The sequence below is a fragment of the Gymnoscopelus microlampas genome (assembly GCF_963454915.1).
Source record: "Gymnoscopelus microlampas genome assembly, chromosome: 1".
Lineage (NCBI taxonomy): Eukaryota > Metazoa > Chordata > Actinopteri > Myctophiformes > Myctophidae > Gymnoscopelus > Gymnoscopelus microlampas.
This window is the reverse complement of record NC_139962.1, coordinates 38,792,028-38,807,712: the sequence shown is the minus strand read 5'-3', so window position 1 is coordinate 38,807,712 and position 15,685 is coordinate 38,792,028. Positions and strand designations below refer to the sequence as shown.

Sequence of the window (15,685 nt, the reverse complement as noted above, 5' to 3'; positions counted from 1 at the left end):
TGAGAGCATGGGGAGGCAAGGGGCCGAGTGATTGACGCAGGGAGCCCTACCTTGGCTATGCCCCTATCGCCTGCAAGGATCTAATGGGCTCAAATTAGCCAAAGTTCACTGAAAGAAATCAACTCTCATCTCCTGGCACAGGCGCCAGTGGCTGGCAGTTTTTTGGGGGAAACAAATGGTCCATAATAACAACAACAACAACAACAACAACAATAGAAGGAAAAAAGATAACAGAAATGTTGCAGACTGAGAAGGTCCTTTCAAAGTTCTAAGAGGGGCCCCAGTAGTGCAGTGTGCTGTGAACCCCAGCTATGAATGATTACTATCTAATTATATAAACGACAAGTTACTTCCGCGCGCCGCTGACGCTATAGCCACAGCTCTGTAATCGAGTAAACACAACGCCGCCATAGGATATGTCGCGAAAACAGTAGCCACGGCCGACTTTCACAATTTACGGGTGGCGTAGGGCACCGATCAGTGCTCACTTCACTGTTTCCACGTCGCCACATAATTTATTACACTCACCACATTTCGGACAAAACGGAAGGTGAATCACTTTCTTACCGTTTACCGTGCACACCACCGACACCGAACGGCGACGGCTTGAGCCGAACACAGCCGAAACAACACGAGCGGCCGCCATTGAACTCTGCCCATCTCCTCCAGTCCACAACAACACACACGCAGCTCCTTAACTTCAACCCCCCCCCCCCCCCCCTTCTTACGTACCTCCTTTGTTCCACCCAGGCCGTTACTTTCACTTCACTCATGTCTCCATCACAATATGTCCGTCCTTCACGTGCCATGCACACCCCAAACACACGGCGACGGCCACAGTACAGCACCATAGCACGCTGGCAAATCTGGTAAACAAACCAGCCTAGGTTCATGACACCAAAGGACTCGACAGTGATGTCATGATTATGCAACCCGGAAGTACAAATACCAAGGATACGTCAGTGATGTCAGTCGGGTTGCCACGTTCATGCCAGGTTTTCAAAAACAAGCGACAGAAACAAGCAAACCCTGCATGAAAAAAAAAAAAACAGCCGAAGGGGTCCGCCATGTTCCAGGGGGGTCCCCGGGGGTCCCAACACTCACAGGGGGTCGGCGGACCACCAGGGGGTCCGCGGACCACCAAGTTAAAAATAAATATTAACATTTTTCCCCCCAATTTTTTTTTTTTCTTTTTCCTTTTGGACAGTTTTACTCCGGCGATTTCGGTACCCCAATATACACGCGCCCACGCTGGGCCCCGTGCGCGGCTGGGGTTGAGGGGGGCGTAGCCCCCCTCAACTCTAGTACTCTATATACTCTATACATTTTTAGCACCTTAATCCCATTTACGACTGTGTTTTTTTTTTCTCACACCTTAAAGGGATTGACGGCAGGTTCAGAAATAAACAAACACAGCGCCTCCAGCAGTTCGTTTCCCCGACCACCAGGGTGACGCAGGAGGGACTTCCATAGTTAAGGGGACTTCTGAAGGGGCCATGCCGAAAATAGGTTGCTTTCTCATACAATGCGTGTTACTGCCCGCCCCTGCTGGTTCTCTGAATTTCTGTTTTTAAATAGGCTCTTTCATGATAAATTGACCACATATATGAAGTTAAACAACTAAATTCTATCCAAACGCTATCTTAAAAGTAAATTCTGTGCCTCAAAAACGAAGTTTGAGAGCGCTTTAAAACCGAAAGTAAAAACTTCACACGGACACGGACGCGCACGGACGCGCACATGCGTGCGTTAATTTACGCCCCGGACAAACATAAATAGTAGGGAAAATACGGATTTCAGAAAGAGGACTGTGTTTCAATGCAGGAAAACACCCCAGTATCATTATATAGTGGCTGATAGAGGGGAAAAAATGCAATATATATAATATATATATATATATATATATATATATATATATATATATATATATATATATATATATATATATATATATATATATATATTAAATTTAGGCTTAATGTTGCCTAGAATCCCTTTAACTAACATCCAAAGCATATCATGTACAGTATATATCTGCTGTTATGCTCACGCACCTTTATGTCTTACCTCAGGTACTTACAGAGAGCTATCCGGTACTATGTGTAAATATGTAGATAATTTGTTTTGTCTTTGATTTATTTATTTACTTCCTCTTATGAAAATAACAAAAAACTATGCAGAGCTTGCACAAAAACGAATTTCAGCCACTGTTTTACACCTGTAAACCTGTGATGTGACAATAAAGTTGATTCTGATATACTATACTACCATCTGCAGATAAGGACCACCTCAACAAAGTGGGATCATAGCCCATTTTGTTCCCATTAGCTTTGCTAACTTCGAATTCCTTACAGGCAAGCAGCTCATCAAATACTGTTTTACGCATGAAGATTTGCTAACCACATCCGTTTGTGCGCTAGTCTAGTGTACCTTGAAAAGAACTCCCGGTGTCTCTGAAGCCTGCACCAGTATTTGCACCAATTCTTGCAGCATGATACTTAGACTGGGATAATACACAGTACATTGTCTTGTCATAAATGTTCAATGACACAGGGAGCTACACTAAAACATAGTCTGTATCTAGAAAAAGTGTGCCATTATTGCCGTTATTGTGGGCCAGCAATGTTCGGAGTTCACCAATCAGGATGGAATATGAAAAATCAGACAGATCCGTCTTGACTATAGAGATAATGTGAACCCATTTGGTGATGTTTTGACACAATTTGTAGTAACTAGAAGCTCGGCCCTGCTACGCAGGGCCTCGCGTCTAGCCCGCCGCCACGCCCACGTAGCGCCCGCGGCCACTTGGCAGCGCATATAAGTGGCATAGCGTCATGAGGGCCAGTGGGGCCGTGGCTCGGTCAGTGAAGACCCTGTAGCGTGGATGATATGTGGCATAGAGGGGCAGATTTTAAATCTCCAGAGGAAACATCCGTGGGCTACCATTGGTTCAGCGATGTGTGCGGGCGCCCTGCGGGCCCTCCTCCTCCACCAATGTGCAGTATTGAGAGCCCTGACGTCACAACATTTGGAGCGATGGGCACTGCACTCTGGTTGGTTAGGGTACACCTAGGGCCCAGGTAGAACCCAGTTAAAGCCTGCATGGGCAAACCCAGTTAGGACCCGCCTTGGTCCCACATAAACGTGGCTAGTTGGGGCCCACCTAAGGGCCAGGTAGAAGCGACTTATAGCCCGCATGGGCATCGCAGTTAAGACCCACCTCGGCCCCACATAGAATTGCCTAGGTGGGGCCCACCTAAGGGCCAGGTAGAGTCGGTGGGGACCCCCCACAGGCCAATGTAAAAATGGTAGCACTTGTTCCTCAACATAGTGTGAATGTGCGTGCAAAGTTGACCACAATGAGGCTGATTTGAGAAATCTCAAGTGGAATTTCTTGCTCGGCATAGTGGGAATGTGGGTGCAAAGTTGCACGGAAAGTGCATGCTGTGTGCATAATTTGAGGCATTTTGGTCAAAACGGAGCAGTCCTGGAAACTTTGGAAGCCATTTGTAGTCAATCAGGATGGAAAATGAAAAATGAGAAAGAGCGAGTTTTTTTTAATGACTATAGATTTGCGTGATGTTAGGACAAAATATGTAGCAGTACTGTGAGAAAATGTGGAGGCCGCTCAAAAAGCGGCCTCCTGGTGGCACTATAACAGGGCCATGTGAAAGAAATGGGGCAGAGGTTCTGAATTGGCATCCAGGGAGTGTGTGTGCACAGTTGCGCTGCGATCAAGCCAATGATGCGGGAGATTAGCTATCCACAGACCGTCGGACGGACAGGGGGTAAAACATACTCTCGCGCCATCCCTTGCGGCCTGGCGGAGACAATAAAAAAGCTAAAGTAAAGGAAAAGACCATTACTGCAACAAAAGTAGTCAACAAACTATACTATAAAACATTGGCAACATTGTCAAATAATTTAAGAAAGAGGCAAACATGTGGAAAATAGCCGATCTACAAGCTTACAACGCCTGTCAACGTGAGGCGTTGTGAGCTTGTAGATCTGCTATTTTGACAATATTGACTTGTGGAGCGGAGTCAAACAAAATTGGGGGGGTCCCCAGTTCAAACATGATTATTGGGGGGGGGTAGCCACTGCCCTAATCGGACCGAAATGATCTGAAATTACTACATGACCATAATGCAGCCTGAACGTGCGTTGCACGGGGCGGTCCTGCCATTACGTTAGTTACTTGCTGTGGAGCTACACCAGAAGACACAGACAACATACACCATCTACAATGGACTAACGGAGCAGCAATAATAACAGTTACCGCACGAACGTGCATTGTTGACAAAGTGATTGCACAGCCGCTGCAGGCATGACAACCACGTTAGCGTTAGCTACATGCCAACTATCACAGCGCCCTGTCCGTCGTCGCTGCGACTGACTCTGATGGCTACAGCCATAGATATATAAACAGTACAGCAAGCTCTCTGAGATGCCATTGTCTGGGAACAGCTCTTAGCGTGACACGACCAATGAGAGTGAGCGCTTTCGTTGTTGCTAAGATACGGTGCATGGCACACGGCGTCTCTGCCCCATAGCTTGTAGATATCTCACACATGATTGGCGTAGGCTGCGTTGCCGTCGACGCTGATTGGCTGCATGTTGCTGTGACGTTGAAATGGGGTGCCAGGTCTGCTTTGTGTGTAAGCGATGTTGGGCTCATTTGGGCGCGCTTTTGGGCTGTTTTGCATAGAGCACGGAAGGGCTTGTTTCTGTCCCGTGACGGATGTGGCAAAGAAGGTACAAAACGAACCATCCGGAAGTAAAGTGCGAGATGAAATATATAGCACTTTTTGATTATTACAGAAGGAGACACATGTGAAGGTGGAAAATGGAATGTAGGAGGTTATATAGTTTTGCATGAGCGATTTTTGTAGCAAGTTGTGAGTGAATTGGGTCACTCCTGTGGGCGGGGGGCTCAATAGAACCATTGGGGTTTGGGAAGGAGACGCTCTCTGATTGAGTAGTAAAAGATATAAAAATGTATTGTTTTGCAAAAATCGGCCTCCTGGTAGCGCTATAATAGGGTAATTAAAAGGATGGCATTTGTTCCTCAACGTAGTGCGAATGTGCGTGCAAAGTTTCACCACAATCGGATGCTGCGTTCATGATTCGCGTAATTTTGTTAAAAACGGGCCACTCCTGCAAATGTCAATCTTAGCCAATCAGGATGGTATATGACAAATCAAAAAGATCCGTCTTGATTACATGAAAACATTTTTTTCTTACATAAGTCGGCCTCCAGGTGGCGCTATAAAAGGAAGATGTGAAAAATGCAAGGCAAAGGTTTTTCCTTGGCCTCTAGGGATTGTGCAAAGTTTTACTCAGATCGGCGCAGTTATAGGTAAAAACGCGAATCGGCCTGTTATAGCACCACTATGAGGCTGATTTGAAATATTTCAAGTGCCATTTTTTCCTCAGCCTATTGGGAATGTGTGTGCAAAATTTCATGGAAATTGAACGCTGTGTTCATGATTTGAGGCATTTTGTTCAAAACGGAGCACTCCTGCAAACTTTAAGCCAATCTTAGCCAATCACGATGGAATCTGAAAAATCTGAAAGACACGTTTTGTTTAATGACTATAGAGATACTGTGTACCGATTTGCGTGATGTTTGGACAAAATCTGTAGGAGTACTGAAAAAAAAAATGTGTTTAGCAAAAATATGCCTCCTGGTGGCACTATAACAGGCCCATGTGAAACATTTGGGGGCAGAGGTTCTGCTCTGGCATCCAGGGAGTGTGTGTGCAGTTCAGCTGCCATCATGCCAACAGTGCCGGAGATTAGCTGTCCATAGACTGAACCGCACGCAGGCGCACGCACGCACGCACGCACACACACACACACACACACACACACACACACACACACACACACACACACACACACACACACACACACACACACACACACACACACACACACACACACACACACACACACACACACACACACACACACACACACACACACACACACACACACACACACACACACACACACACTCTCGGCCATGCCCTTCGGCCTGGTGGAGACAATGAATTCCATCCTCAGTAATGTGAAGTTTTTACTAACTGGATTCTCAACCTTATTTTAACAGCGACATCAAATCTGAACCTCTGTACATTTGACAATTTCAAAGTCCATTGTACATCAATTAATCAGATTTAGCTCAAACTGTACCACCCAACCGAGAAAATTGTTTTTTCCCCAATATAATCTCTCTATTTCTCTCTCTCTCCCTACCTCCCTGCCTCCCTCCCCTGCAGACTGTGGCTGCCCTTTCCAGGGCCATTCTCAACTCTATGGTCTTATATGTACACAATGGCGATCTGTGACTGCATTCCTGGGAGAGGCGATAGCTCATAGCCACTGGCATTACAGACAATGTTGCCAAGAGGAGGGTGAAAGGAAAAGCTTCATGATTTCTTCCGGCTGTTGTTTGTGTGCAGGGGACAGAGAGGAAGGGAAGGGTGCTGGTCTGGGACACAGTGAGGCAGGGTGGGTGGGTGCTGGGTGGGGGTGAAGTGGGTGAGATGATAAAGAGGAGATTCAGTAGCTGTGCTGTGTTTGAACAGCTGTCACTAGAACCAGGCTGAAGGATGACAGGAAGTGGCTGGCACCAGGAAGGCCCCACAGGCTGTGGTAACAGGAAGTGGACGGACACACAGAGGTAGATGGGTGCAACTCTCACTCTCACTCCGCTCCTCTGTTTCTCTCTCTGTGGCTCTCTCTCTACACGCCCCCTATGCACACACACACAAAGGCATGTGCACGTGTGTGTGCGCGCGCACGTACGTACACACACACACACACACACACACACACACACACACACACACACACACACACACACACACACACACACACACACACACACACACACACACACACAGTGCACCCTCTTCTGCTTCAGGAGATAAAGCTAGTAAACACACTCACCCTCTCGTTATACCACAGTTCTGCACTATGCTATTATTAATTGCAAAGTCTTATGCAAGAATCTAATTTAAATAATATGGGGAAGAGTTTCAGCAAGAAAGTTCAAACAGTCTTCAGAAACCTTTGGCTCTAGAATGTTTTTAAATAATGAAATAGGGTGGATTTCTGTCAAACTCAGTGTGGAGGCCATGTGAGGACAGAAAAAAAAATCACCCTGAGAATAAACGGCAATCAAGCGTGTATATATATATGTGTTTTTGCATTACAAGACACTGGTCTACTCGGAAATGGTGCAAGTTGGGAACGATGCAAGTTGGGAATGCATGCTGCACCTGGTTATGCAATCCCGTTGTACCCGTTTTCAGAGTATCAGTTGTACCGGTCTGTCTGTCTATGTCCCTTTTATGCCCATACAGTAGGTGTCATAATTCCGACATCCCATTATTCTGAACGTTAGGTTAGTGTGAGGTTAGGGTTAGGGTTAGGGTATATAGGGTTAGTTATAATGGGGCCAATCGGACCAACGGGACGTCGGAATAATGGGAGTATGGAGATTTCTGTATCTGTCGGTCTGTGTCCCTTTTATTCCCATATATGGAGTTCCGTGTCTGGCTTGCCCAGATATGGAGTCCAGGCCAATATGACATCAGTTGTACAGGGTACTCGATATGGGGGTTTGCGTGTTTCAATGCTGATACTTGGCACATCACTCCCTCAGGTCCTCAGCCATACGCTGAAGTCGATCGGGTGGGCAGTAATTGAGATACGCTGGTGACGCTCTCTCTCACTCACTCACTCTCACTCACTCACTCACTCACTCACTCACTCACTCACACCCTTCCTCTGTGCATTTATAGATATAGATACCGGTACAGTTTGCTTGCAATATGAGATGGTTCTTACACTGCAAAGTTCTTAGTGTAAATTTTACTCTGAGAGTGTAAAAATGTACCAATAGTTAACAGCTTTTTCTGTGATATTTAAAAGGCATTCTGTCTACTAACCGACGCAGGCTGCAATGGGAGGCTGTGGGTTACCTATCTAATATAAATATCTTGGAGAACTGCTGTAGTTATCACCCCTTTCTGTGGTGCCAAAGGGGCAGATGTGATGAGAATCAACTTTGTCCCCTCACTGTTAAATCATTAAGTCTAATCATGAAAGAATACACGGTGCAGCAATTCACAAAGGATGAATGAGTTTGACTTACACGGTCAGCAAAGTTACGAATTCATTTCAACATCACTTCTGCTGATGCATTCATAATCAGGCAACATTGTTTCTCTCTCTCTCTCTCTGTCTCTCTCCCTCTCTCTCCATACGGCTCACTGCCCATATCTGTGAAAGACCCTCTCAGAAATAACCAAGACCTTCATCTCTCTCTCTCACTCACTCTCTCTCTTTCACGCACGCACGCACGTACGCACACGCGCACACGCACACGCACACGCACATGATTAATAATAATAGTAATACACTGCAGTAGAGGGTGACTGATCCACAGGTGTGAGTTTGATAAGCCATCACGCGCACCCATGGTGCGTGCGTGCGTGCGTGCGTGCGAGCGTGCGTGCGTGCGTGTGGTGTGCATGTGTGCATGTGTGTGTGACTGACAGGTTGGATTTCAAAAAGAGGCTCTAATTGGAAGTGCAGATGAATGAAAGGGGAGGGAGGGGCTTACTAAATCACGAGGACATAAATCATGTGAAGGAGTGGGGTAAAGATGTACCTCAGTGATTTAAGTTAAAACATGCAGAACATGCAATTCACAAGAGGAGAGGAGAGGAGAGGAGAGGAGAGGCTTCTTTTGCAATATGCAAACACGAATGTGAGCAAGAGTGCTATATGTACAATCTTTACAGTGCCGTAAATGATATGTCACAGCATAATAAAAACATTCCCTAAAGACATACGTATACAGTTACATATTATTTGCGATAACCATGCTAAACCCACGGCGGGCGCAGATTTACAGTCACAGAAATCTGTTGAATCAGCGTGCACGTTTGCCCACATCTGTGGAGGTCAGTGATACAACAACCATTATTTTAATCATATTCAGAAATAATGCATTTTTCAATGTAATGATGAGAAATATTTACAGCACATTAATGAGATAAACAGGCTAAAAGAATCCTGTTTTCCAAAATAACTAAATGCGCCATAGCGCTGTTTGTTGTGTGTAGTCATTCCTTTCATCCAAGCTCCGGGCCATGGGTTGGCAGGCATACTTCAGGCTATTGAAACGTTGTTGTAATATTGCAAGCAGTTTTGGGTTGTTGTTGCAAAATGTTTGATACAATTGTTGCAAGTATTGGGCTGCTATGTGTGTGAGTGTGTGTGTGTGTGTGTGTGTGTGTGTGTGTGTGTGTGTGCGTGCGTGCGTGCGTGCGTGCGTGCGTGCGTGCGTTGGACCACATATTGAACAATTCCCTTTCTCTCTCATTAGGTTATTATTTGTGTATTTATCTCCTCCCGTAAAGTTCATTATTTTAGAGACCCCCAAAATCTCTGATTATAACTCAAACCATAATGTAGCAGACACTCTTAACAAGAATGCCATCAGCAGAACAAAAACATGTTATAGGTCACTGACAGTACAAGCAGCTAATGACAAGTAACGCAATGGACAAAGAAACCCAGACAACGGAATATTTTTGTGTCTAGAAGTATGTAAATAGCGAGCCATTTGGGGGAATACATAAATAAATTGAAAAGACAAAGGCATGTTTCCTCATTTGGACATATACACAGTAGATCCTTACACTCTCAGATAAATTAACTCTCAGGATTTTACCGTGTATCAACAGACCTGGTCAAAATACTAAAGGTCGCTTCACTCAGCTGGTTTCATCAGCACTAGCACCTGGTCGTGGCAGCCAATTGTCAGGGATTAGGCAGCCTCCTTTCTCTGCCAGTTCCTCCATTAAACCCTGACATAAGCCTCTCTCTATATTTATCAGCCACAAGGCTTCACAATGCATTTGCTTCATAAAAGGAAGTACATTCAGTTCAGCTCGTACACAGGCACAAAAAAGAATCTGGCAACCTTTTCCCACTGACCAACAGCTATTTTGAGCTCTGCAAATCTACAATAATTCACCACGGTTCAAATCAGATATGCTGATATGACTGACAGTAGAAGTAAATGTCAGCCAGTGAAAAGGTGTCTTTAGAAAACTGCACTGTGGTGGATCAGGCTGACAATATCACTAAAGCAGGGGTCTTTAATGTTTTTCAGGCCAAGGACCCCCTAGCTGAGAGAGAGATGAAGCAGTCACCCCACTACATATTGTATTCATGTTAAATGTGTGTTTTCAAACATTTAACCACTTAAACCTTCAATACTTTGTTAACTTGACCGTTGGCTCTGTACTTGGTCTGCTCTTTATACATCTGCTACTTGGTCTGCTACATCAAACCTATTTGCAGAAAATAGACGATCTACAAGCTCACAACGCCTCGCAGCACGAGGCGTTGTGTGCTTGTAGATCTGCTATTTTCGGCTAATGTTTCCCTCAAAATAGGGATTATAGGGTTCAAGTGGTTAATGTAAAAAAAAAACTCCCTACCACCCAAAGATTTGGCGGCCCCCTGTAGTTACTCTGAGGACCCACTAGGGGTCCCTGAACCCCTGTTGGATACCCCTGCACTAAAGTGTTCATTTAATTCTGAGTATAGAAATGATCCCCAGATGTACCCTCCATTAGGCTAATACTTACAGCCAAGACTGGTTATTTTACTGTGCATATTGATATTGCAAGGCTGTCAAAACTGAGTTGGTGGTCGTTTTGATTGATTGATTGAATACTTGTATTAGCAGTTTGCAAAAAAAAAGCACAGGAAAGTGCAGTTCAATACAAGGTCTGCTAAGAGGACCCAAGAAAGCTTACATTTGGGGTCCTTTATCCTACTATCCTACTATCTAATTATATAAACGACAAGTTACTTCCGCGCGCCGCTGACGCTATAGCCACAGCTCTGTAATCGAGTAAACCCAACGGCGACACAGGACATGTCGCGAAAACAGTAGCCACGGCCGACTTTCACAATTTACGGGTGGCGTAGGGCACCTATCATTGCTCACTTCACTGTTTCCACGTCGCCACATAATTTATTCCGCTCACGACATTTCGGACAAAACGGAAGGTGAAGCACTTTCGTACCGTTTACCGTGCACACCACCGACACCGAACGGCGACGGGTTTCGCCGAAACAACACGAGCGGCCGCCATTGCACTCTGCCCATCTCCTCCACAACAACACACACGCAGCTCCTTTGCTTCAACCCCCCCCCCCTTCTTACGTACCTCCTTTGTTCCACCCAGGCCGTTACTTTCACTTCACACATGTCTCCATCACAATATGTCCGTCCTTCACGTGCCATGTTCATCCCAAACACAAAAACAAACAGCGACGGCCACAGCACAGCACGCTGCCCTGGTAAATCTGGTAAACAAACCAGCCTAGGTTCATGACACCAAAGGACTCGACAGTGATGTCATCATTATGCAACCCGGAAGTACAAATACCAAGGATACGTCAGTGATGTCAGTCCGGTTGCCAAGTTCTGCCAGGTTTTAAAAAACAAGCGACAGAAACAAGCACACCGTGCATGAAAAAAAAAAAAACAGCCGAAGGGGTCCGCCATGTTCCAGGGGGGTCCCCGGGGGTCCCAACACTCACAGGGGGTCGGCGGACCACCAGGGGGTCCGCGGACCACCAAGGTAACAATAAATATTAACATTTTTTCCCAATTTTTTTATTATTATTTTTTTTTGGACAGTTTTACTCCGGCGATTTGGGTACCCCAATATACACGCGCCCACGCTGGGCCCCGTGCGCGGCTGGGGTTGAGGGGGGCGTAGCCCCCCGAAACTCTTGTCCTACTATAATTCTAGTAACCTCTGTCTGTAGTGGGAGTAGGTGAAGCGTGAAGCTACCCGGTTCTCCTCAGTGGCTGGACCAATTGCTCTGATTTTGCACACAGCCATTGACCATTACCATCTGAACTTAACTGTGAAGCCCGTTTTTCAATTTCATCAAATCTGAGCTTCTTATTAGCGTTTATGTGTAAAACACTGTCGCCATGGTTACGGGGCTGCCCAGCTATGGGACGAACTGCCTCCCGGGTTGCCAGATCATGTGCGCATATCCCCCCACGGATGCGTCGACCGGGTATGGTCTAGTATACTCAATTCATCGAAAATCGATTTAACGTTCATACACATGAGTATAAGAATAACATCATCTGCAATGACAAGCCTATGTCAAAAAGAGTCCAATGGAAAATAAATACATACATAAATACATAAGCTAATTGAAACTGAAAACTTTCCCTCTGCATCACTCTCCTGTTCATCTGCCTACAGTACATCAAAACACACAGCTGAGCAATAATCAGGGAGGCAAACAGGCAGTAAGTAGCCTATACCAGTGGTTGTCAACCAGTGGTCCGGGGACCACCACTGCAGTGGTCCTTGAGGAGGTTCCAGGTGGTCCCCAGCTAAGTGATGGAAGAGTTGGTAACGAAATGGACCCTCATAGATTGAGAGCATAAAATGAAACCATTATGCTCTCAAGAGTTAAATTATTGTTAAACATCTGCATTGCTTAATTTACAAGAAGTCTACACAATTAGAGAATGAAGAAGAATTGTTATGTTGATAAACGTTTGCCTGTTATCTCTCCTATGGTACCACATCACATTATGAAATTGTGGACAAAATCTCATCCAATGATAACAAAATATTATTTTCTGGGGGGTTTGGGTCTGAGAGTCTACATCTCAGCAAATGGTGGTCCGTGGCTCAAATGCCGAATAAATAATGGACCTTGATATGAAAAAGGTTGAAAACCACTGGCCTATACACATTCAATGATCCATCCATGATCCATCCATTCATTCATCAATCATCATCTCTCCATCCATCTCCATACCTGGACAGTAGACATCAGGGAGAGGGCTAGGACGCTCTTCCAAACTGAAGCGATGAACAGCCTCATTTTCCCCCTTTTCTCACCGTCACCGATCGGGTTCCAACCTGTGGAATTAAAATAAGTCTTTCAACACATAATGGATAACGACTCTTCTGCGTGCTGGTGCTTCCACGTTGGTTGTGTGCAAGCAAGGGAGAAGGAAGGAATTCACCTGCATCAGATCCACAGTGACTGCACTCACTGCAGGCTGTCAGGAGCAATGCTGACATTTACTAATTGGAGGTTATTTGTCCACCATAGGTTTCAACGTTAATGATAATATAGACCATGTTAAACCACTCTCAAACTATCGTCTGTCTTTCTGTCTGATAATAACACTTTGCACGTCATCATCAGAGATCCCCCGAACTGTTTACTGTACGATTTTTTCTTTGATTACAACTCGTTTATGTGATGTTTTTGAATGAATAGTATTGTATATTTGTTTGTCCCTAATGTTAATGTTAGATGAATTGAATACACCGGACCCCAATGGAAACAAGCCATAGTGCTTTCTTGGGTTTAATCCTTATAGCATCCCTCCCTTGGTATAGAACTGTACTTTCTGTGCTTTTTTTAGCAAACTGTTAATGAAGTATTCAATCAATCAACCAATCAATCAAAACCAAGACCTGACACGGCAGACACGTGAATAAACCAATCGTAAATGATCAAATTATTCTTAGCCAGATAAAACAATATATATAAAACAATAAACAGAAAAAGCCCAGCCAACGCTACGTTAACATATGAATAAACGCATAACGGTGATGGTATAAGGTGAAAATCCAGACCTACCTTCTCGGGGATATGCGCTCATGGGGAGATCCAGTGGATCCACATTTATAAGTGATCTCTCAAAAGCACCGGTTTGCCACAACTATATCCCCGATATCCAGACCATGTAGCCAAATATTACTGTCAAAATTCTAATTGCCCAGTTCGATTCACTGTCAGATGGGCTTTTCTATCAGTCGTTATATCGCGGTACACTGACTGCAAAGCTCCAATATAAAGTGTCTCACTCTCTCTCTCTCTCTCTCTCTCTCTCTCTCCTCTCACTTGCGCAGAGACCAGTGTTGCCAGATTTTTCGGGAGAAACAAGCAACCAGGTCTATGAAAACAAGCCCCAAAAGAAGAAGATAACTATTTGAAAAGGTAACAGGATGGGTGGGCACACAAGGGCAAATTTGTACAAGATAATAAATAAGAAAATATTTGGAAAAAAAGTGTTTTAAATAGTGATGATTAGAACATGCTTAAACATTCAACAATTAAGATCTAATATATATTTTGTTTTTTTACAATTGCTGCAAATTGCTATTTTGGGGCATAAACAAGGAGTTGAAGGATAGAATTAAGTCTGATAATGATGTAGGCCTACCGTGCATGTTCACATATACTTCACATTACTTAAGACCATTTTTCAAATATTGTATTTTTTAATATTTAGACAAAATAGCCAATTTTACATTCAGGTGCCCAGATGTGCTAGTGCCCACCTATCCTGTATCCTTTGAAAACAGCAGATCTACAAGCTCACAACATCTCGCCATGCAAGCTTGAAGATCTGCTATTTTCAAAAACATAAACAAATTTGTAATATTTCTGAAACATTTCAAATACACACACATATTCTATGGTGGGGGGAGTCAGATGGGAGTCTGGTGTGGAGAAATGCATATTAATTTTGACTCCTTCCTTGACATGAAAATGTTCGAGAACCACTGGTTTAAACAACATTAAGAAACAAGCCCAAGTAGGCTAAGGCTTAGCCTACTTGGGCCTAGTTGCTTAGCCGCTAAGCAACTAGGCCTACACTTCAGAAACAATCCCAAAAAACCTCAACCCGCAACTACCAATATTTACAAGCGACTTTACAGAAAAAGAAGCCCAAAGTCACTTATAATAAGCGGACATGGCAACGCTGGCAGAGACCAGTAGCGGTTAGAGGCGACACATTAGTTGAGCGCAGGAAAGATTGTCCTGGATAAATCACCAGTGGTGGTAAAAGTACTCACATTCTTTACTTAAGTAAAAGTATCAATACTGCAATGTAGATATACTCTGTTACAAGTAAAAGTCCGGAATTATAAATTTACTTGCGTAAAAGTACAAAAGTATTGGTATCAAAATGTACTTAAAGTAGCCTACCAAAAGTCAAATTAGGCCTATACTCATTGTGTAGAATCCCATTTCAAGTTCAAAATGTATTCAAAATCTTTAGAAAATAGCCGATCAGCAGCTTGTATCAATGTTATTTTCAAATGGCCGAAAATAGGGCTGAAGTGGTTAATGTGTGTTTTGTAATAATAAAAGAAGCATTTAATTTAAGTAGCCTACCTAAAGTAAAAGTACTCATTACGCAGAATGTCACATTTTGCAAGTTTCCAAATAAAAATCCTTTGAAAATAGCAGATCTACAAGCTCACAATGCTTGTAGATCGGTTATTTTCAAATAGCCAATAGGGAGGGGCCATAGTGTATGTTTTGTAATAATAATCACAATATTCACAGTAACTAGTAATTAACACATAGGCTAATTGTAGTGGTGTAAAAGTACAATATTTGCCTCTGAGATGTAATGGAGTAGAAGTAAAAGTATTGAAAATGGGAAATACTCCAGTAATGTAAAAATACATCAAAATGGTATAGTAGGCTACTGGAGTACATGTACTAGTTACTTTACACCACAGTCGATCAGTCAGCCATGCAGGTGCATGCATCCTTGACACACGAAGAAAATAAA

General features: G+C 44.0%; 1 protein-coding gene across 1 annotated transcript in view; it reads right to left on the bottom strand.

Moving 5' to 3' along the window:
• Window positions 1–13,943, bottom strand: part of adamtsl3 (ADAMTS-like 3) — a 156,507-nt gene extending 142,564 nt beyond the window's left edge. Inside the window, exons 1-2 of the mRNA XM_084041445.1 lie at window positions 13,735–13,943; window positions 12,898–13,001 (exon numbers count right to left, since the gene is read on the bottom strand). Of these exons, the coding sequence (XP_083897571.1) occupies window positions 12,898–13,001; window positions 13,735–13,756 (126 nt within the window). The 5' untranslated portion in view covers window positions 13,757–13,943. The remainder of the gene's footprint in view (window positions 1–12,897; window positions 13,002–13,734) is intronic.
• Between the last annotated feature and the right edge of the window lie 1,742 nt (window positions 13,944–15,685).